The sequence below is a fragment of the Taudactylus pleione genome, unplaced genomic scaffold (genome assembly GCF_031769625.1).
Source record: "Taudactylus pleione unplaced genomic scaffold, aTauple2 ptg000194l, whole genome shotgun sequence".
Taxonomy (NCBI): Eukaryota; Metazoa; Chordata; class Amphibia; order Anura; family Myobatrachidae; genus Taudactylus; species Taudactylus pleione.
Genome location: NW_028284596.1, coordinates 1080410 through 1102459, shown reverse-complemented (window position 1 = coordinate 1102459; position 22050 = coordinate 1080410). Strand labels below are relative to the sequence as shown.

Sequence of the window (22050 nt, the reverse complement as noted above, 5' to 3'; positions counted from 1 at the left end):
ACCTTCCTTACTGCATGTTTACATCCACCCTCCATACTGCATGCTTACACCCACCCTAGATACTGCATGCTTACATCCACCCTCCATACTGCACGCTTACAGCCACCTTCTATACTGCATGCTTACATCCACCCTCCATACTGCACGCTTACAGCCACCTTCTATACTGCATGCTTACATCCACTCTCCATACTGCACGCTTACAGCCACCTTCCTTACTGTATGCTTACATCCACCCTCTATACTGCACGCTTACAACAGCCACCTTCCTTACTGCATGCTTACATCCACCCTCCATACTGCACGCTTACACCCACCCTAGATACTGCATGCTTACATCCACCCTCCATACTGCACGCTTACAGCCACCTTCTATACTGCATGCTTACATCCACCCTCCATACTGCACGCTTACAGCCACCTTCTATACTGCATGCTTACATCCACTCTCCATACTGCACGCTTACAGCCACCTTCCTTACTGTATGCTTACATCCACCCTCCATAGTGCACGCTTACAGCCACCTTCTATACTGCATGCTTACATCCACTCTCCATACTGCACGCTTACAGCCACCTCCCTTACTGTATGCTTACATCCACCCTCCATACTGCACGTTTAAAGCCACCTCCTTTACTGTATGCTTACATCCACCTCCCTTACTGTATGCTTACATCCACCCTCCATACTGCACGCTTACAGCCACCTCCCTTACTGTATGCTTACATCCACCCTCCATACTGCACGCTTACAACAGCCACCTTCCTTACTGCATGCTTACAGCCACCTCCATACTGCATGCTTACAGCCACCTTCCTTACTGCATGCTTACAACCACCTCCCTTACTGCATGCTTACAGCCACCTCCATACTGTATGCTTACAGCCACCTTCTATACTGCACGCTTATAGCCATCTCCCTTACTGTATGCTTACAGCCACCTTCTATACTGCATGCTTACAACAGCCACCTTCCTTACTGTATGCTTACAGCCACCTTCTATACTGCACGCTTACAGCCACCTCCCTTACTGTATGCTTACAGCCACCTTCTATACTGCACGCTTACAGCCACCTCCCTTACTGTAAGCTTACAGCCACCTTCTATACTGCATGCTTACAGCCACCTCCCTTACTGTATGCTTACAGCCACCTTCTATAATGCACGCTTACAGCCACCTTCCTACCAATACAGTTTGGGAGAATTGTTCTTGTGTTATGGAAATGAATACAAATATTGCTGGAACTTTAATTAGGTAATTAACATACAGCAAAATAAACAAAAATATGAATTCATCAGAATTATACATACAAAGTGTAACGGCATAGACAAAAGTGAATATAAAATAAATCAGGTGAGTCTCACTTGGTCTCTGATCAAAATCCCTTTATTTATGGTTGATATAGGTGTGACCTTTACCCTGAATAATAAATGATATACACATTTATTGTGTTGTAATGGATCATGTAATAGATGGTGAATTGGAGCAATACAGGATCTGCTAGTTGAGGGCTGAGGCTAAAATTCACCCATATAATGTGCCCCAAACAGCCTGAATACAATCGGATTATCCTAAAATTATAAAACAAGAATATATTAGGAGCTTTCTATATTTAAGTCTATGTAGAACAAATAGGAAGTTGATGGAGTCAACCTGCAACAATGTGTCCTATGGGTTATTATGTTACTATATTAATTCCACTGACAATCCAAATACATACTAGTAAGTTTTCGGGGTTCTGACAATACATGTAGGGAACACAGGAGACGATGTATCAAATCTTGGAGAGAGATAAAGTAGAGAAGTTACTAGCAACCAATCAGCTTCTACCACTCATTTATCTAGCACAGCCTGTAAAATGACAGAAGCTGATTGGCTGGTATGGGCAACTTCTCTGCTTTCTCTCTCCAAAATTTGATACATTTCCCCCATAGCCTGTAAGAAGGAATAAGCATTCTCTGTATAGCACCGTGGAATATGCGTGCGCTACATGAATAACCTGTTAATAAATAAGTGCCTATTCGAGGTACAACCTTTTCACTGCAGCCAAAAGAATGTTGGTTTTGTCTGCGGTCTCCACCAGCTGCTTCTAATATACTGGGAAGCACCGCGTGGCACTTCCAGCTGCTGTGGAACTACATATCCCAGCGTGCTCTGTAACAGTTTTGCAGTTAAGGCATGCTAAATCTGCGGCAGGCCATGCTGGGACCGGTAGTTCCACAGCCGCAGGAGTGCCACACCCTGCCTACCCCTGCACTAGCAAATCAGCCAGACAGACATTTAATACTAATGCGGAGCCTTTAGCACCTGTGTAAAACAACCGTCAGGGTGGAAGCTTTCATGGTGCCGTTCCATTACCTTTCCCAACATATGAAGCACATTTTATGGAGAGGAACTGTTACTTTCTCTGCTAGGAAAGCTTGGTGCTTCACAAGTAACCTGACAAGAGCGATAGGATGTTCTCGCGGGATCGGTATGATTTACTGCCGGCCGCATGGTTCAAATCCCGACAGCGAAAGCCCGGCAAAGGTGAAGATCCCGACAGCCGCTAAGGTGAGTACAAACTAACTTCCCTTAGGGGTGCCTAATCCTAACCTCTCCCCAAGTGCCTAACCCTAACCCCCCCAAGTGCCTAACCCTAACCCCCCTCTAAGTCCCTAAACCTAACCCCCCCCCTTCCCCGCTGCCTAAACCTAAGTCTCCCAGGAGGGTGCCTAAACCTAACCTCCCCACCAAGTGCCTAACCCTAACCCCCCTCTAAGTGCCTAAGCCTAACACCCCTTCCCCGCTGCCTAAACCTTAGTCTCCCGGGGGGGGGGGTGCCTAACCCTAACCTCCCTCCCAGGGGTGCCTAACCCTAACCGCCCCTTCCCCTAGCCTAACCCTCCCGGGGGGCTACCTAACCCTGTCCGCCCTGGGAGCCCCTAACCTAATCGAGTCCCCCCTCCCGCGGTTGTCCGCGGCCGGCTCCCCTTCGATCGGGATGCCGGGCACCGGGCTCCCGGCGTAGGTAAAACGGGATTTCGACGCCTATCATTAGACCCTTGCCGGGATTTAGACCGTCGGGATGCCCACTGCATTCCATTCTCGCTATGGCATGAGCTCTGTAAGTTCTTACTGGTTCTAGTAACATACTGTGAAACCTAAGAAGAACACAGCAGTATGTTTATCACATTAAGAGACGAGACGGATCCTGCCAGGGGGCAGCTGAGCTGGATGTACCAATTTCTCTAGGTCTCTATGTTAAACATTCCTTTATTCAGTGATTCCATCAACCCACAGGGATGTAAGAAGCAAATACAGTCAGTAACAACACAACGTTATAACAAGTGACTTTATACACTGTAAGTCCTGCAACATTGTTGCAACTAACACCACTTTTACACCGACCTGAAAATTTTTGTCGGCGTAAATGGATCCCCGGGATCCAACTCGGGTAGTGTGCATTGTTGACCACGGGTCGTTCCCATGTCACCCTGCATTGGAAACGCTGCCATCTGGGTCACGACGACCCCGATCGTGCCGCGTGCCGTCTGTTTGGCCGGCTTCAGTGGCGCTTGGAGATGACATCAGCACGGAGCAGCACACTTCAGCCGCCCTCCCTGCCTCTGGCCACTGCGGAGTGAAGTAAGAGGGGAGGGGAAGAAGCGCTGCGTACCTGCGCCGGAAGAGCCGAGTGGTGCCACGGCTCCGGTGTGGCGCCGTGGTGTAAAAGGGCTCTGTCCCGGGTTGGAAGCGTGTTCTAAATCCCGGGTCAGACCCCGGACTTTGTAATAAAAGGGGTATTAGTTATAACTAAATGTGACCAATTATAACAGACTACTAGCGATTTACAATTAAACATCCTACTATAATATTATTGTGTCGTCCCTACCTGGGTTTTCCTAAGACCTGTCTTATCCATACTAAGGCCCGGATTCAGAGCCGCTCAAAGCGTTGTGCGCTCGCAAGCGGCCCGATGTTTCTGGACTGTGCATGCGCCGCGTCCGGCTGAGCGACTGAAGTTCAGTCGCTACGGGGCTCGCAACAAGACGGGGCGGATGTCGATGGTGAGTGACAGCTCGCCCTGCTTTGTGGGCGGGTAGGGGGGGTGGCTGGACAATTGCAGGCGTTCCCATAGGAACGCCTGGCGTTTGTTGGGAGGTCTAACTGACATCACTAGTGATGTCAGTAGTGGACTTCCTGCTCTATTAGAGCAGGAAGTCCACTCAGCCTTGCGGCAGCCTAGACCCAATCGTAGTGTCTCGCCGCAAGGCTGATGGTCGTGATTATCGCGATGGTCTCCTGGCCACTCGCACAAGCTGTGGGTGGTCTCCCAGCTTTGCGAGCGGCTGGAGAAAAAATTAAAAATAAAATAGAAAACGCCTACAAACCCAACGAGCAGCCAGTGGACGTGAGCGGGTCTGATACAGGGCCTATGGACCTCATTCAGACCCACTCGCAAGCGATATGTGCTCGCAATCGGGTCGATGGTGGGGCGCTGTGCACGCACCTCGTGCGTGTGCAAACCCCGTAGCGAGTGAGAAATTCACTCACTCCGGTACTTGTTACAAACGGGGCGGCTGTCGATGTTGATCGACAGCTCGCCCCGTTTTGTAGGCGGGGAGGGAGGGTGGCTGGACAAATGGAGGCGTTCCTGAAGGAACCCCTGCCATTTGTGGGCGGCCCTACTGACATCACTCGTGATGTCAGTAGTGAGCTTCCGGCTCTATTAGAGCAGGAAGCTCACTGGGGCTTGCGGCAGACGAGACTCTACCACAAGGGTCTCGTCACAAGCCCGATGGTCGCGATAATCGCAACCATCACCTGGACGCTCACAAAAGCTGTGGGTGGTCACCCACAGCTTAACGAGCGGCCAGGAGGCCGGGTTAAAAAATAGCGTCCGCTCTGATTCAGAGCGAGCGCTCGGTTTTTGCAAGTGCCTCTGAATGAGGTCCTATGTCCATTAATCCACTACAGAGATCTCCCTATAACCAATGCAGGACTGGGCAGGATTTGAGGTGTTATTGTTATCCTGTTGATTTGTAAGGTACACACGTAAAGATTTCTGTCCAACCATCCAACTAGTTGATTGGTTGGAATGAAAATCTGGTAACGTATGGGAGTAACTGATGGTCAGCAATTTGCTCCCAAACGCCGGAAAATGGACAAAAACTGTTATTTGAACAAATAGTTTAGATCAAACATTTAACAAACTTGTCTGACCGACTATTTTCGTCTGTTTTCTGGCATTTAGGAGCAATTTGCTGATCATCAGTTACTCCCATACGTTACCAGATTTTCATTCCAACCAATCAACTAGTTGGATGGTTGGACAGAAAATCTTTACGTGTGTACCCAGCATTAGGTCCATGTTATACCTATGAATCAGTTTTGCAAACCCTGGCTCAGCTTGTATTCATCATTACTTTATTTAAAATGTTTATCCATTAGGTTTTGCTATACAATTTTTTGCGATAATAATAGCACAACATTCATTAAGGGCCATTGGGTACTCTATAAATGTCCTGGTCATCCATGTTTTCATACCACAGTACATAGCAGATATCAAGTTGGCTTTTATTCCCTTAAACTTGTTTGAGGGACTATTTTACCACCAGGAGTCCCTGACAAATGTACTTCGCTAGTAACCTATATCTAGCAGATTTAGGGACCTATTTATCAAATAATATTTGCAGAGTACCCGCAAATATTAAGGATACCCCAAAGGTATGAAGGAGGGACGGCAGAAGATATCGCCATATCGGCCGCGGCCCCTCCATTTCCGACAGAAGCCGCATCCCCCGTAGGTTTTTATGGAGGCTGCGATGCTGTCAAGCTCTGGCATGTGAAACATGGCGGGGGGGTGGATCATTAGGTCTACATTGTCTAGATAGACAATGTTTGGGTAGACAATGGAAGATAGACAGGCAATAGGTTGACAGGGACTGAAGGTCGACACACTAAAGGTCGACTAGTAACAAGATCGACAGGTCCTGAAAGTCGACATGGTGATTAGGTCAACACTCATATGGTCGACATGCAAATGGTCGACACATTTTTTTTGGGGGGGGGGTTTTAGACCTAACTCTAAACCCTAACCCCTAACCGTCGGGGTAAGTGCCTAACCCTAACTGTCGGGGGTAAGTGCCTAGCTCTAATCCTAACAAAAAAAAAAAAAAATGTGTCAACCATATGTGTCGACCTAATTACCATGTCGACTTTCAATACCTGTCGACCGTGTTACTAGTCAACCTTAATGGTGGCCATACACGGTGAGATTCAAAAGTTGGTAAGATGAGTTGTACGATTTCCCTTGAAATTATTCCCTTAAGATCCCGGACGATTTGTTTTGAAAATGCAACAACTTCACATAAGACTTCACATAAGACTTCACATAAGACTTCACATGAGACTGCAAATCATACACGATAGGTTGAGGTCTCTCTGCAAAACCATCTGATCTGCGATCCAACTAAACGTCGGCGGGGACGCGCATCAGGGTCGCAGAAGACTCAAAATACAACTATTTTATTTATTATTTATTACCAGTTATTTATATAGCGCACACATATTCTGCAGCGCTTTACAGAGAATATTTGTCCATTCACATCAGTCCCTGCCCCAGTGGAGCTTACAATCTATATTCCCTATCACATGCGCACACACATACACACTAGGGCTACTTTGTGTTAGGAGCCAATTAACCTACCAGTATATTTTTGGAGTGTGGGAGGAAACCGGAGTACCCGGAGGAAACCCATGCAAGCACAGGGAGAATATACATATTTTCATAAGATTGGTCTGTCCAACCTGTAAAAACTGCCCAAATCGTGTGATCAATCGTCCCGTGTATGGCCAGCATTAGTGTGTCGACCTTCAGACCCTGTCGACCTTCAGTCCCTGTTGACCTATTGCCTGTCTATCTTTCATTTTCTGCCCAAATATTGTCTATCTAGATCAGGGGTCTTCAACCTTGGCCCTCCAGCTGCTGTGGAACTACACATCCCAGCATGCACTGCCACCTTTTTGATATAACAGCATGCTAAAACTATGGCAGTGCATGCTGGGATGTGTAGTTCCACAGCAGCTGGAGGGCCAAGGTTGAAGACCCCTGATCTAGACAATGTAGATCTAATGACCGAATACCGCAGAATATTACGCTGCTGCCCGATCGCACATGATCAGAGCCATGCACCCACTGGTGATAAACCTTGCGCTTGGCACAAAATCAAAGCATGCCACCACATGTAACATAAAACCCATCCGATGTACCCGTTCCCATTTCCATGCATTATTACACCTGCTTTCGGTTGCGTCGCGACACTTTTTTTCTTCTTTTAATGCTCCCTGCTCCAATGTGCAGGACATTGTGGGCATGAGTCTGGGTCGGGCGCTATGCCAATGTTCATGCTAATGGTCCATGTTCTACATCTGCACATGCGTCAAAGTCAGCATTTAAAGACACTAAAGACGCCGCTGCGTCTGACTCCGATTCAGTCGCTGTGTAATGCAAATGCCCAATAGCAGTTGAATCACCTTTTTTGCTTTTTTTAGCCACTTCTTCAATGGCCCATTCAATTCAATGGTGTTGCGCGCTAAATGTTTAAACCCTTCGAAATGAACATGCTATTTACTTATAAAACAGTCGTTTTTCCGTACATTTCAATGGGATTCATACATTTACTTTACACACGTAAAACTCTCCACCGCTTGCGTTCTAAGAAAAACGTTGCAGACACATGTAACCGCGCCAAACGCATATAAACGGCATATCAGACACATGTACAAATATGTAGTATACACATGTACTTTCCAAATGCGTTTTTTCAAGTAAACACTACACCAGACGGTAATGGGCCTGAAACACACCTCAAAATAAGGACAAGGAGAATCATTGTGATACGTACGTTAAAAAAAAGTTACATCTGTCATACTATAACAAACTCCACTGTTAGTTTATGTAATATCTGTCATACTATGGCAAATTCCAGTTCATGTGAGATCTGTCGTACTACACTATTTAGACAAAAGTGATTGGACATTTGGTAGGGAGGCCCATGCACTTGGTAGGGAGGCCCATGCACTCGCAGTTCTACGGAAACAATAAATGTTTTTATCAGGGTGACAATGCCACCTGTCATGTTTCCAGGGCGACGCTGGACTGGTATACAGATAATCCGGTGACCGGGATGGATTGGTCAGCTCAGAGTCCAGATCTTTACCCCATTGAGAACCTCTGGGATGAATTGCAGCGACGCTTGCGTTCTAGGCCGACTAGACCTTCTTCAGTGTCACAGTTGGTCACTGTACATAAGGCAGAATAATGTCAGAACACAGCGCCTGCTGCTGTCCAGGGACTTGTGGACAGTTTGGCGAGAAGGGCGTCAGCAGTAATCACTGCACGTGGTGACCTACACAGTACTGACGCCAATAACATCTCGCTGATCTATTTGCTGTCAGTGTCCAATCACTTTAAGGGGTCTATCCATTACACAACTTTTTGCACGATCCGATCTAAAAACCAGGAGGTTTTGGTAGCATTGTTCACAAAGTCGGGTAAAGGATAGCTGTCAGCGATGCGTGTGCATGCTGGGTCCTTGCCGACCCCGACTATCTACTGAACATGCCCGTCAACCTTACGACGATCGTCAGGCTCGACATGTTCAGGGATAGGAGGTCGGGCTCCAGCACTGAATGACGTTCAGTGAACGCCGTTCAGTGCGGGCACCTCACCTCGGCGACCTGAAGGTCTGAACGCTAGTCTTTCAGTCTTTCAGGTAGCCTAGTGGATAGGCCCCATTAGTCTACATAGTGTATAACAAACCCTGTTGTTAGTTTATGTGATACCTGTCATACTACAACAAACTCTGCTGTTAGTTCATGTGATATCTATCGTATTAATACCTATTCCACTGTTAGTTCATGTGATCTGACATATTAAACCTATTCCGCTGTTAGTTCATGTGATATCTGTCATATTAAACCTATTCCGCTGTTAGTTCATGTGATCTGTCATATTAAACCTATTCCGCTGTTAGTTCATGTGATCTGTCATATTAAACCTATTCCGCTGTTAGTTCATGTGATCTGTCATATTAAACCTATTCCGCTGTTAGTTCATGTGATATCTGTCATATTAAAACCTATTCCACTGTTAGCTCATGTGATATCTGTCATATTAAAACCTATTCCACTGTTAGCTCATGTGTTATCTGTCATATTAAAACCTATTCCACTGTTAGCTCATGTGATATCTGTCATATTAAAACCTATTCCACTGTTAGTTCATGTGATATCTGTCATATTAAACCTATTCCGCTGTTATTTCATGTGATATCTGTCATACTAAAACCTATTCCACTGTTAGTTCATGTGATATCTGTTATATTAAACCTATTCCGCTGTTAGTTCATGTGATATCTGTCATATTAAACCTATTCCGCTGTTAGTTCATGTGATCTGTCATATTAAACCTATTCCGCTGTTAGTTCATGTGATATCTGTCATATTAAAACCTATTCCACTGTTAGCTCATGTGATATCTGTCATATTAAAACCTATTCCACTGTTAGCTCATGTGATATCTGTCATATTAAAACCTATTCCACTGTTAGCTCATGTGATATCTGTCATATTAAAACCTATTCCACTGTTAGTTCATGTGATATCTGTCATATTAAATCTATTCCGCTGTTATTTCATGTGATATCTGTCATACTAAAACCTATTCCACTGTTAGTTCATGTGATATCTGTCATATTAAACCTATTCCGCTGTTAGTTCATGTGATATCTGTCATATTAAACCTATTCCGCTGTTAGTTCATGTGATCTGTCATATTAAACCTATTCCGCTGTTAGTTCATGTGATATCTGTCATATTAAAACCTATTCCACTGTTAGCTCATGTGATATCTGTCATATTAAAACCTATTCCACTGTTAGCTCATGTGATATCTGTCATATTAAAACCTATTCCACTGTTAGCTCATGTGATATCTGTCATATTAAAACCTATTCCACTGTTAGTTCATGTGATATCTGTCATATTAAACCTATTTCGCTGTTAGTTCATGTGATATCTGTCATACTAAAACCTATTCCACTGTTAGTTCATGTGATATCTGTCATACTAAAACCCATTCCACTGTTAGTTCATGTGATATCTGTCATACTAAAACCTATTCCACTGTTAGTTCATGTGATATCTGTCATATTAAACCTATTCCGCTGTTAGTTCATGTGATATCTGTCATACTAAAACCTATTCCACTGTTAGTTCATGTGATATCTGTCATACTAAAACCCATTCCACTGTTAGTTCATGTGATATCTGTCATACTAAAACCTATTCCACTGTTAGTTCATGTGATAACCCTGAACGTGCAATTCACTAACAGTACTTCCAGATAAGAAGATGTCACCAACTGACACAAAGGTTTTTCAGTCTATAACTGACACCATGTGACAATCCTTCCCTGTGTCACATGCAGTAACACAGCCATACGTATTAATCCGCACAAACCTGAAGCCTGAATTGCAGAAAAGTAAACATTCTGATGTAAAACCCAATATTGTCCTGGATAAATCGGGAGCGATGGCCAAGGCTCATATACATGTTATCAGAGATTTAAGGTTTTATTTGCTATTATCCAGAACTCTCAGATCGACATACCGTAGGTTTCCTTGCAGAATCATCATACTGAGCCTCAGAGCTCGATGAGTTTGGACTGCACCTGTCAGGCTCCGGATTCACAATCAGCTCTCATCTGTGTCAGTACCACCTACCTGATCTCACCCCTCTTATTCTCACTGTGATCCTCTCCACTGCCAGTGCTCTCCTTGTGCCAATCACTCCCATCCTCTCCACTGCCCGTGCTCTCCTTGTGCCAATCACTCCCATCCTCTCCACTGCCAGTACTCTCCTTCTACCAATGACTACCATCCCCCTCATTCCCAGTGCTCTCCTAGTACCAATCACTCCAATCCTCCTCATTCCCAGTGCTCTCCTAGTACCAATCACTCCCATCCTCCTCATTCCCAGTGCTTTCCTTGTACCAGTAACTCCCAAACTCCTCATTCCCAGTGCTTTCCTTGTACTAGTCACTCCCATCCTCCTCATTCCCAGTGCTCTCCTTGTACCAATCACTCCCATCCTCCTCATTCCTACTGCTCTACTTGTACCAATCACTCCCATCCTCTTCATTCCGTGCTCTCCTTGTACCAATCACTCCCATCCTCCTCATTCCTAGTGCTCTCCTTGTACCCATCACTCTCATCCTCCTCATTCCTAGTGCTCTCCTTGTACCATTCACTCCCATCCTCCTCATTCCCAGTGCTCTCTTTGTACCAATCACTCCTATCCTCCTCATCCCCAGTGCTCTCCTTCTACCATTCACTCCCACTCTCCTCATTCCCAGTGCTCTCCTTGTACCAATCACTCCCATTCTCCTCATTCCTAGTGCTCTCCTTGTAACCATCAATCCCACCCTCCTCGTTCCTAGTGCTCTCCTTGTACCAATTGTTCCCATCCTCTTCATTCCTTGTGCCCATCACTCCCACACTCCTCATTGCTAGTGCTCTTCTTGTACCAATCACTCCCACCCCCCCTCCTCATTCCTAGTGTTCTCCTTGTACCAATCACTTCCATCCATCTCATTCCTAGTGCTCTCCTTGTACCAATCACTTCCATCCTCTCCACTGCCCGTGTTCTCCTTCCATCAATCACTCCCATCCTCTCTCCACTGCCAGTACTCTCCTTACATCAATCACTCCTATCCTCTCCACTGCCAGTACTCTCCTTCTACCAATCACTCCCATCCCCCTCATTCCCAGTGCTCTCCTAGTACTAATCACTCCAATCCTCCTCATTCCCAGTGCTTTCCTTGTACCAGTCACTCCCATCCTCCTCATTCCCAGTGCTCTCCTTGTACCAATCACTCCCATCCTCCTCATTCCTAGTGCTCTCCTTGTACCCATCATTCTCATCCTCCTCATTCCTAGTGCTCTACCTTAAACCAATCACTACCATCCGCCTCAGTCCTAGTGTCTCATTCCAAGTGCTCTTTGTACCCATCACTCCCATCCTCATTCCTAGTGCTCTCCTTGTACCCATCACTCTCATCCTCCTCATTCCTAGTGCTCATCTTCTACTTATCACGCTCATCCTCCTCATTCTTAGTGCTCTACTTGTACCATCACTCTCATCCTCCTCATTCTTAGTGCTCTACTTGTACCATCACTCTCATCCTCCTCATTCCTAGTGCTCTTCTTGTACCCATCCTCTTCATCCCTAGTGCTCTCCTTGCACCAATCAATCCCACCCTCCTCATTCCTAGTGCTCTTCTTGTACCCATCCTCTTCATTCCTAGTGCTCTCCTTGCACCCATCAATCCCACCCTCCTCATTCCTAGTGCTTTTCTTGTACTCATCAATCCCACTCTCCTCATTCCTTGTGCTCTCTTTGTACCCATCACCCCCACCCTCCTCTTTCCTAGTGCTCTCATTGGACCCATCACACTCGGGGGGTCATTCAGACCCAATCGTTAGCGCCGATGCGCTCGGACCGGGTCGATGACCATCGCGACCATCACCGGAGCGGTCGTTAGAGCTGTGGGCGTTAACCCACAGCCTAACGACCACAACAGAGGCGGGCGGTCAGGATGCAAGTGGCCGCCCAGTTTCTGAGCGACCGCTTGCATCCTCCGACCGCCTCTGAATGAGGCCCTCATTTTCCTCTTTCTTAGTGATCTCGTTGTACCCATCACTCTCATCCTTCTCATTCCTAGTGCTCTCCTTATACCCAATCACTCTCATCCTCATCATTCCCAGTGCTCTCCTTGTACCCATCACTCTCATACTCCTCATTCCAAGTGCTCACCTTCTACCTATCACTCCCAACCTCATATTTCCTAGTGCTCTCCTTGTACCCATCACTCTCATCCTCCTCATTCCTAATGCTCTCCTTCTACCAATCACTTTCAAGCTCATCATTCCTAGTGATCTCCTTGTACCCATCACTCTCATCTTCCTCATTCCTAATGCTCTCCTTGTACCATCACTCCCAACCTCCTCATCCCTAGTGCTTTCCTTGTCCCGATCACTCTCACTCCCCACATTAATAGGGGGAGATGTACTAATCTCTGAAATGTGATAAAGTGGAGAGTGATAAACTAGCAGCCACTCAACTCCTAACTGTCATGTTACAGGCTGTGTTTGAAAAATGACAGTTGAGAGCTGATTGTTTGGTAGCTTATCACTCTCCATTTTATCACTTTCCAGAGCTTAGTACATCTGGCCCGTGGCGTGCTCTCCTTGTGCCATCACTCTCATCCTCCTCATTCCTAGTGCTCTCCTTGTACCATCACTCTCATCCTCCTCATCCCTAGTGCTCTCCTTGTACCGTCACTCTCATCCTCATAATTCCTAATGCTCTCCTTCTACCAATCACTCCCAACCTCATCATTCCTAGTGCTCTCCTTGTACCCATCACTCTCATCCTCCTCATTCCCAGTGCTCTCCTTGTACCCATCACTCTCATACTCCTCATTCCAAGTGCTCACCTTCTACCAATCACTCCCAACCTCATCATTCCTAGTGCTCTACTTGTTCCCATCACTCTCATACTCCTCATTCCTAATGCTCTCCTTCTACCAATCACTTTCAAGCTCATCATTCCTAGTGCTTTCCTTGTCCCGATCACTCTCACTCCCCACATTAATAGGGGGAGATGTACTAAGCTCTGAAATGTGATAAAGTGGAGAGTGATAAACTAGCAGCCACTCAACTCCTAACTGTCATGTTACAGGCTGTGTTTGAAAAATGACAGTTGAGAGCTGATTGTTTGGTAGCTTATCACTCTCCATTTTATCACTTTCCAGAGCTTAGTACATCTGGCCCGTGGCGTGCTCTCCTTGTGCCATCACTCTCATCCTCCTCATTCCTAGTGCTCTCCTTGTACCATCACTCTCATCCTCCTCATCCCTAGTGCTCTCCTTGTACCGTCACTCTCATCCTCATAATTCCTAATGCTCTCCTTCTACCAATCACTCCCAACCTCATCATTCCTAGTGCTCTCCTTGTACCCATCACTCTCATCCTCCTCATTCCCAGTGCTCTCCTTGTACCCATCACTCTCATACTCCTCATTCCAAGTGCTCACCTTCTACCAATCACTCCCAACCTCATCATTCCTAGTGCTCTACTTGTTCCCATCACTCTCATACTCCTCATTCCTAATGCTCTCCTTCTACCAATCACTTTCAAGCTCATCATTCCTAGTGATCTCCTTGTACCCATCACTCTCATCTTCCTCATTCCTAATGCTCTCCTTGTACCATCACTCCCAACCTCCTCATCCCTAGTGCTTTCCTTGTCCCGATCACTCTCACTCCCCACATTAATAGGGGGAGATGTACTAAGCTCTGAAATGTGATAAAGTGGAGAGTGATAAACTAGCAGCCACTCAACTCCTAACTGTCATGTTACAGGCTGTGTTTGAAAAATGACAGTTGGGAGCTGATTGTTTGGTAGCTTATCACTCTCCATTTTATCACTTTCCAGAGTTTAGTACATCTGGCCCGTGGCGTGCTCTCCTTGTGCCATCACTCTCATCCTCCTCATTCCTAATGCTCTCCTTGTACCATCACTCTCATCCTCCTCATTCCTAGTGCTCTCCTTGTACCATCACTCTCATCCTCCTCATCCCTAGTGCTCTCCTTGTACCGTCACTCTCATCCTCATAATTCCTAATGCTCTCCTTCTACCAATCACTCCCAACCTCATCATTCCTAATGCTCTCCTTATACCCATCACTCTCATCCTCCTCATTCCTAATGCTCTCCTTGTACCATTACTCTCATCCTCCTCATCCCTAGTGCTCTCCTTGTACCCAACACTCTCATCCTGTTCATCCCTAGTGCTCTCCTTGTACCCATCACTCTCATCCTCCTCATCCCTAGTGCTCTCCTTGTACCCATCACTCTCATCCTGTTCATCCCTAGTGCTCTCCTTGAACCAATCAGTTACAACACTCCTCAGCTCTGTCATACTGTTTGTTCAATTTGTCAATGACCTCTGACTCTGCTTTGCTCATGCCCTATAACACATTGCAGTCACTTTTCTACTAAGAGCCACACCTATTATGCAGTGAAGACCAATATCAACAACTGCGGCTCACCTACGCTTTCCCTATGCCCTACCTGGTGATCACCTTCACTTTCCCTATGCCCTGCTTGGTACTCACCTTACCTGCACCTGCTGATGTACACATTACAGTACAGTGCCCGGCATCCTACCTGCACCTGCTGATGTACACATTACTGTACAGTACTGTGCCCACCACGCTACCAGCAGATGTACACATTATAGTACACTACCATGCCCGGCACCCCACCTGCACATGTACACATTAAAATACAGTACCGTGCCCGACACGCTACCTGCACCTGCTGATGTACACATTACAGTACAGTACTGGGCCAGACGCCCTACCTGCACCTTCTGATGTACACGTTATAGTGCAGTACTATGTCTGGCTCACTACCTGGCTGTACCTGCTGATGTACAAGTAATTATAATACAGTACTATGCCTGGCACCCTACCTGCACCTGCTGATGTACAAGTTATAGTACAGTTCTATGCCTGGCACCCTACCTGCACCTGCTGATGTACAAGTTATAGTACAGTGCTATGCCCGGCACCCTACCTGCTGATGTAAAAGTTATAGTACATTACTGTGCCCGGCACCCTACCTGCACCTGCTGATATACAAGTTATAGTACAGTGCTATGCCTGGCACCCTACCTGCACCTGCTGATGTAAAAGTTATAGTAGAGTGCTGTGCCCGGCACCCTACCTGCACCTGCTGATGTAAAAGTTATAGTACAGTGCTATGCCCAGCACCCTACCTGCACCTGCTGATGTACAAGTTATAGTACAGTGCTATGCCTGGCACCCTACCTGCTGATGTACAAGTTATAGTACAGTGCTATGCCAGGCACCCTACCTGCACCTGCTGATGTACAAGTTATAGTACAGTACTGTGCCCGGCACCCTACATGCACCTGCTCTTGTACGAGTTATAGTACAGTACTACGCCTGGCACCCTACTTGCTGAAGTACACGGTAGAGTATAGTACTATGCCAGGCACCCTACGTGCACCTGCTGATGTACAAGGTATAGTACAGTACTATGCCCGGCATCCTACCTGCACCTGCTGATGTACAAGTTATAGTACAGTACTATGCCCAGCACCCTACCTGCACCTGCTGATGTACAAGTTATAGTACAGTACTATGCCTGGCACCCTACCTGCACCTGCTGATGTACAAGTTATAGTACAGTGCTATGCCTGGCACCCTACCTGCACCTGCTGATGTACAAGTTATAGTACAGTACTGTGCCCGGCACCCTACATGCACCTGCTCTTGTACGAGTTATAGTACAGTATTACGCCTGGCACCCTACTTGCTGAAGTACACGGTAGAGTATAGTACTATGCCAGGCACCCTACGTGCACCTGCTGATGTACGAGTTATAGTACAGTATTACGCCTGGCATCCTACCTGCTGAAGTACATGGTACAGTATAGTACTATGTCTGGCTCACTACCTGGCTGTACCTGCTGATGTACAAGTAATTATAATACAGTACTATGCCTGGCACCCTACCTGCACCTGCTGATGTACAAGTTATAGTACAGTACTGTGCCCGGCACCCTACATGCACCTGCTCTTGTACGAGTTATAGTACAGTACTACGCCTGGCACCCTACTTGCTGAAGTACACGGTAGAGTATAGTACTATGCCAGGCACCCTACGTGCACCTGCTGATGTACAAGGTATAGTACAGTACTATGCCCGGCATCCTACCTGCTGAAGTACACGGTACAGTATAGTACTATGCCAGGCACCCTTCCTGCATCTGCTGATGTACAAGTTATAGCACAGTGCTATGCCTGGCACCCTACCTGCACCTGCTGATATACAAGTTATAGTACAGTGCTATGCCTGGCACCCTACCTGCACCTGCTGATGTACAAGTTATAGTACAGTACTGTGCCCGGCACCCTACCTGCACCTGCTGATGTACAAGTTATAGTACAGTACTATGCCTGGCACCCTACCTGCACCTGCTGATGTACAAGTTATAGTACAGTACTATGCCTGGCACCCTACCTGCACCTGCTGATGTACAAGTTATAGTACAGTACTGTGCCCGGCACCCTACCTGCACCTGCTGATATACAAGTTATAGTACAGTACTATGCCCAGCACCCTACCTGCACCTGCTGATGTACAAGTTATAGTACAGTACTATGCCTGGCACCCTACCTGCACCTGGTGATATACAAGTTATACTACAGTACTGTGCCCGGCACCCTACATGCACCTGCTGATGTACAAGTTATACTACAGTACTGTGCCCGGCACCCTACATGCACCTGCTGATGTACAAGTTATAGTACAGTATTACGCCTGGCATCCTACCTGCTGAAGTACACGGTACAGTATAGTACTATGCCTGGCACCCTACCTGCACCTGGTGATATACAAGTTATAGTACAGTGCTATGCCTGGCACCCTACCTGCACCTGGTGATATACAAGTTATAGTACAGTGCTATGCCCAGCACCCTACCTGCACCTGGTGATATACAAGTTATAGTACAGTGCTATGCCTGGCACCCTACCTGCACCTGCTGATATACAAGTTATAGTACAGTGCTATGCCTGGCACCCTACCTGCACCTGCTGATGTACAAGTTATAGTACAGTACTATGCCTGGCACCCTACCTGCACCTGCTGATGTACAAGTTATAGTACAGTGCTATGCCCGGCACCCTACCTGCTGATGTAAAAGTTATAGTACATTACTGTGCCCGGCACCCTACCTGCACATGTACACATTAAAATACAGTACCGTGCCCGACACGCTACCTGCACCTGCTGATGTACACGTTATAGTGCAGTACTATGTCTGGCTCACTACCTGGCTGTACCTGCTGATGTACAAGTAATTATAATACAGTACTATGCCTGGCACCCTACCTGCACCTGCTGATGTACAAGTTATAGTACAGTGCTATGCCCGGCACCCTACCTGCTGATGTAAAAGTTATAGTACATTACTGTGCCCGGCACCCTACCTGCACATGTACACATTAAAATACAGTACCGTGCCCGACACGCTACCTGCACCTGCTGATGTACACATTACAGTACAGTACTGGGCCAGACGCCCTACCTGCACCTGCTGATGTACAAGTTATAGTACAGTACTATGCCTGGCACCCTACCTGCACCTGCTGATGTACAAGTTATAGTACAGTGCTATGCCCGGCACCCTACCTGCACCTGCTGATGTACAAGTTATAGTACAGTACTATGCCTGGCACCCTACCTGCACCTGCTGATGTACAAGTTATAGTACAGTGCTATGCCTGGCACCCTACCTGCACCTGCTGATATACAAGTTATAGTACAGTGCTATGCCTGGCACCCTACCTGCTGATGTAAAAGTTATAGTAGAGTGCTGTGCCCGGCACCCTACCTGCACCTGCTGATGTAAAAGTTATAGTACAGTGCTATGCCAGGCACCCTACCTGCTGATGTACAAGTTATAGTACAGTACTATGCCAGGCACCCTACCTGCACCTGCTGATGTACAAGTTATAGTACAGTGCTATGCCAGGCACCCTACCTGCACCTGCTGATGTACAAGTTATAGTACAGTACTGTGCCCGGCACCCTACATGCACCTGCTCTTGTACGAGTTATAGTACAGTACTACGCCTGGCACCCTACTTGCTGAAGTACACGGTAGAGTATAGTACTATGCCAGGCACCCTACGTGCACCTGCTGATGTACAAGGTATAGTACAGTACTATGCCCGGCATCCTACCTGCTGAAGTACACGGTACAGTATAGTACTATGCCAGGCACCCTTCCTGCACCTGCTGCTATACAAGTTATAGTACAGTGCTATGCCAGGCACCCTACCTGCACCTGCTGATGTACAAGTTATAGTACAGTACTGTGCCCGGCACCCTACATGCACCTGCTCTTGTACGAGTTATAGTACAGTACTACGCCTGGCACCCTACTTGCTGAAGTACACGGTAGAGTATAGTACTATGCCAGGCACCCTACGTGCACCTGCTGATGTACAAGGTATAGTACAGTACTATGCCCGGCATCCTACCTGCTGAAGTACACGGTACAGTATAGTACTATGCCAGGCACCCTTCCTGCACCTGCTGCTATACAAGTTATAGTACAGTACTATGCCCCGCACCCTACCTGCATCTGCTGATGTACAAGTTATAGTACAGTACTGTGCCCGGCACCCTACATGCACCTGCTCTTGTACGAGTTATAGTACAGTATTACGCCTGGCACCCTACTTGCTGAAGTACACGGTAGAGTATAGTACTATGCCAGGCACACTACGTGCACCTGCTGATGTACGAGTTATAGTACAGTATTACGCCTGGCATCCTACCTGCTGAAGTACACGGTACAGTATAGTACTATGCCAGGCACCCTTCCTGCACCTGCTGCTATACAAGTTATAGTACAGTACTGTGCCAGGCACCCTACCTGCACCTGCTGATATACAAGTTATAGTACAGTGCTATGCCTGGCACCCTACCTGCACCTGCTGATATACAAGTTATAGTACAGTGCTATGCCTGGCACCCTACCTGCACCTGCTGATGTACAAGTTATAGTACAGTACTGTGCCCGGCACCCTACCTGCACCTGCTGATATACAAGTTATAGTACAGTGCTATGCCTGGCACCCTACCTGCACCTGCTGATATACAAGTTATAGTACAGTGCTATGCCTGGCACCCTACCTGCACCTGCTGATGTACAAGTTATAGTACAGTACTGTGCCCGGCACCCTACCTGCACCTGCTGATATACAAGTTATAGTACAGTGCTATGCCCAGCACCCTACCTGCACCTGGTGATATACAAGTTATAGTACAGTGCTATGCCCGGCACCCTACCTGCACCTGCTGATGTACACGTTATAGTACAGTGCTATGCCTGGCACCCTACCTGCACCTGGTGATATACAAGTTATAGTACAGTGCTATGCCCGGCACCCTACCTGCACCTGCTGATGTACACGTTATAGTACAGTGCTATGCCTGGCACCCTACCTGCACCTGGTGATATACAAGTTATAGTACAGTGCTATGCCTGGCACCCTACGTGCACCTGCTGATGTACAAGTTATAGTACAGTGCTGTGCCTGGCACCCTACCTGCACCTGGTGATATACAAGTTATAGTACAGTGCTATGCCCGGCACCCTACCTGCACCTGCTGATGTACACGTTATAGTACAGTGCTATGCCTGGCACCCTACCTGCACCTGGTGATATACAAGTTATAGTACAGTGCTATGCCTGGCACCCTACGTGCACCTGCTGATGTACACGTTATAGTACAGTGCTATGCCTGGCACCCTACCTGCACCTGGTGATATACAAGTTATAGTACAGTGCTATGCCTGGCACCCTACGTGCACCTGCTGATGTACAAGTTATAGTACAGTACTATGCCTGGCACCCTACCTGCACCTGCTGATGTACAAGTTATAGTACAGTGCTATGCCTGGCACCCTACGTGCACCTGCTGATATACAAGTTATAGTAGAGTGCTGTGCCTGGCACCCTACCTGCACCTGCTGATGTACAAGTTATAGTACAGTACTATGCCCAGCACCCTACCTGCACCTGCTGATGTACAAGTTATAGTACAGTGCTATGCCTGGCACCCTACCTGCACCTGCTGATATACAAGTTATAGTAGAGTGCTGTGCCTGGCACCCTACCTGCACCTGCTGATGTACAAGTTATAGTACAGTACTATGCCCAGCACCCTACCTGCACCTGGTGATGTACAAGTTATAGTACAGTACTATGCCCAGCACCCTACCTGCACCTGCTGATGTACAAGTTATAGTACAGTGCTGTGCCCGGCACCCTACCTGCACCTGCTGATGTACAAGTTATAGTACAGTACTATGCCCAGCACCCTACCTGCACCTGCTGATGTACAAGTTATAGTACAGTGCTATGCCTGGCACCCTACCTGCACCTGCTGATGTACAAGTTATAGTACAGTACTATGCCCGGCACCCTACCTGCACCTGCTGATGTACAAGTTATAGTACAGTGCTATGCCCAGCACCCTACCTGCACCTGCTGATGTACAAGGTATAGTACAGTACTATGCCTGGCACCCTACCTGCACCTGGTGATGTACAAGTTATAGTACAGTACTATGCCCAGCACCCTACCTGCACCTGCTGATGTACAAGTTATAGTACAGTACTATGCCCATCACCCTACCTGCTGAAGTACACGGTACAGCACAGTACTATGCCCGGCACCCTACCTGCACCAGGTGTATTACAGGCACCTTCTCTCTATATGTGCAGCACATTATCAGTACACCTGTCCATGCATGCTGGGTGCACCCCCTCCAGGTTAATCCTTGGGGCCCCTCTCACCTGTTGCTCCGCTTCTCCCTGCTCCTCCGGCTCCAGCTCGCCCACATAATACTGTTCCAGCCAGCGGAGCGCATTGTCCGAGTGCCGGTGCGGCGGTCCGTCCAAGTCACCCTGGATTTCTGTGCCAGCGCGGTCCAGCAGCAGCCTCTCCCCACCCGGGTGCAGCTTGACGAAACCGGAGACGTCATAGACCTTATTCCCGCGGAGGAGCCAGCAGGCGCCCGCGGAGCACTGGCCCCGCAGCTCAGCGGCTGTTACCCGGCGCGCAGCCATAGACAGGAGTGAGGAGCGCGGAGATCCCGGCGCAGAGTCACTTCCCAGCCTCATCTGCCTATTCAGCAGCAGGGCGGGGCCTCCTACGCATAGGTAATTATGCGGGCACTTGTTTGAATAGAGCAGATACATTGTAGCAACAGGCGAGGTTCCCTCCAGCTCTCTGCTGCTCTCTAGCGGCTGCATCGCACACAGCACCATATGGCATTACTGACTGTATTAGCCAGGGAGTGGCAGGACTGACAGCTGATTGGTGCCTC

At 47.5% G+C, this 22050-nt stretch overlaps 1 protein-coding gene across 1 annotated transcript in view; it reads right to left on the bottom strand.

Moving 5' to 3' along the window:
* Positions 1-21807, bottom strand: part of FA2H (fatty acid 2-hydroxylase) — a 94466-nt gene extending 72659 nt beyond the window's left edge. The window contains exon 1 of the mRNA XM_088476783.1: positions 21518-21807. Coding sequence (XP_088332909.1) covers positions 21518-21790 — 273 coding nt within the window. The 5' untranslated portion in view covers positions 21791-21807. The remainder of the gene's footprint in view (positions 1-21517) is intronic.
* Between the last annotated feature and the right edge of the window lie 243 nt (positions 21808-22050).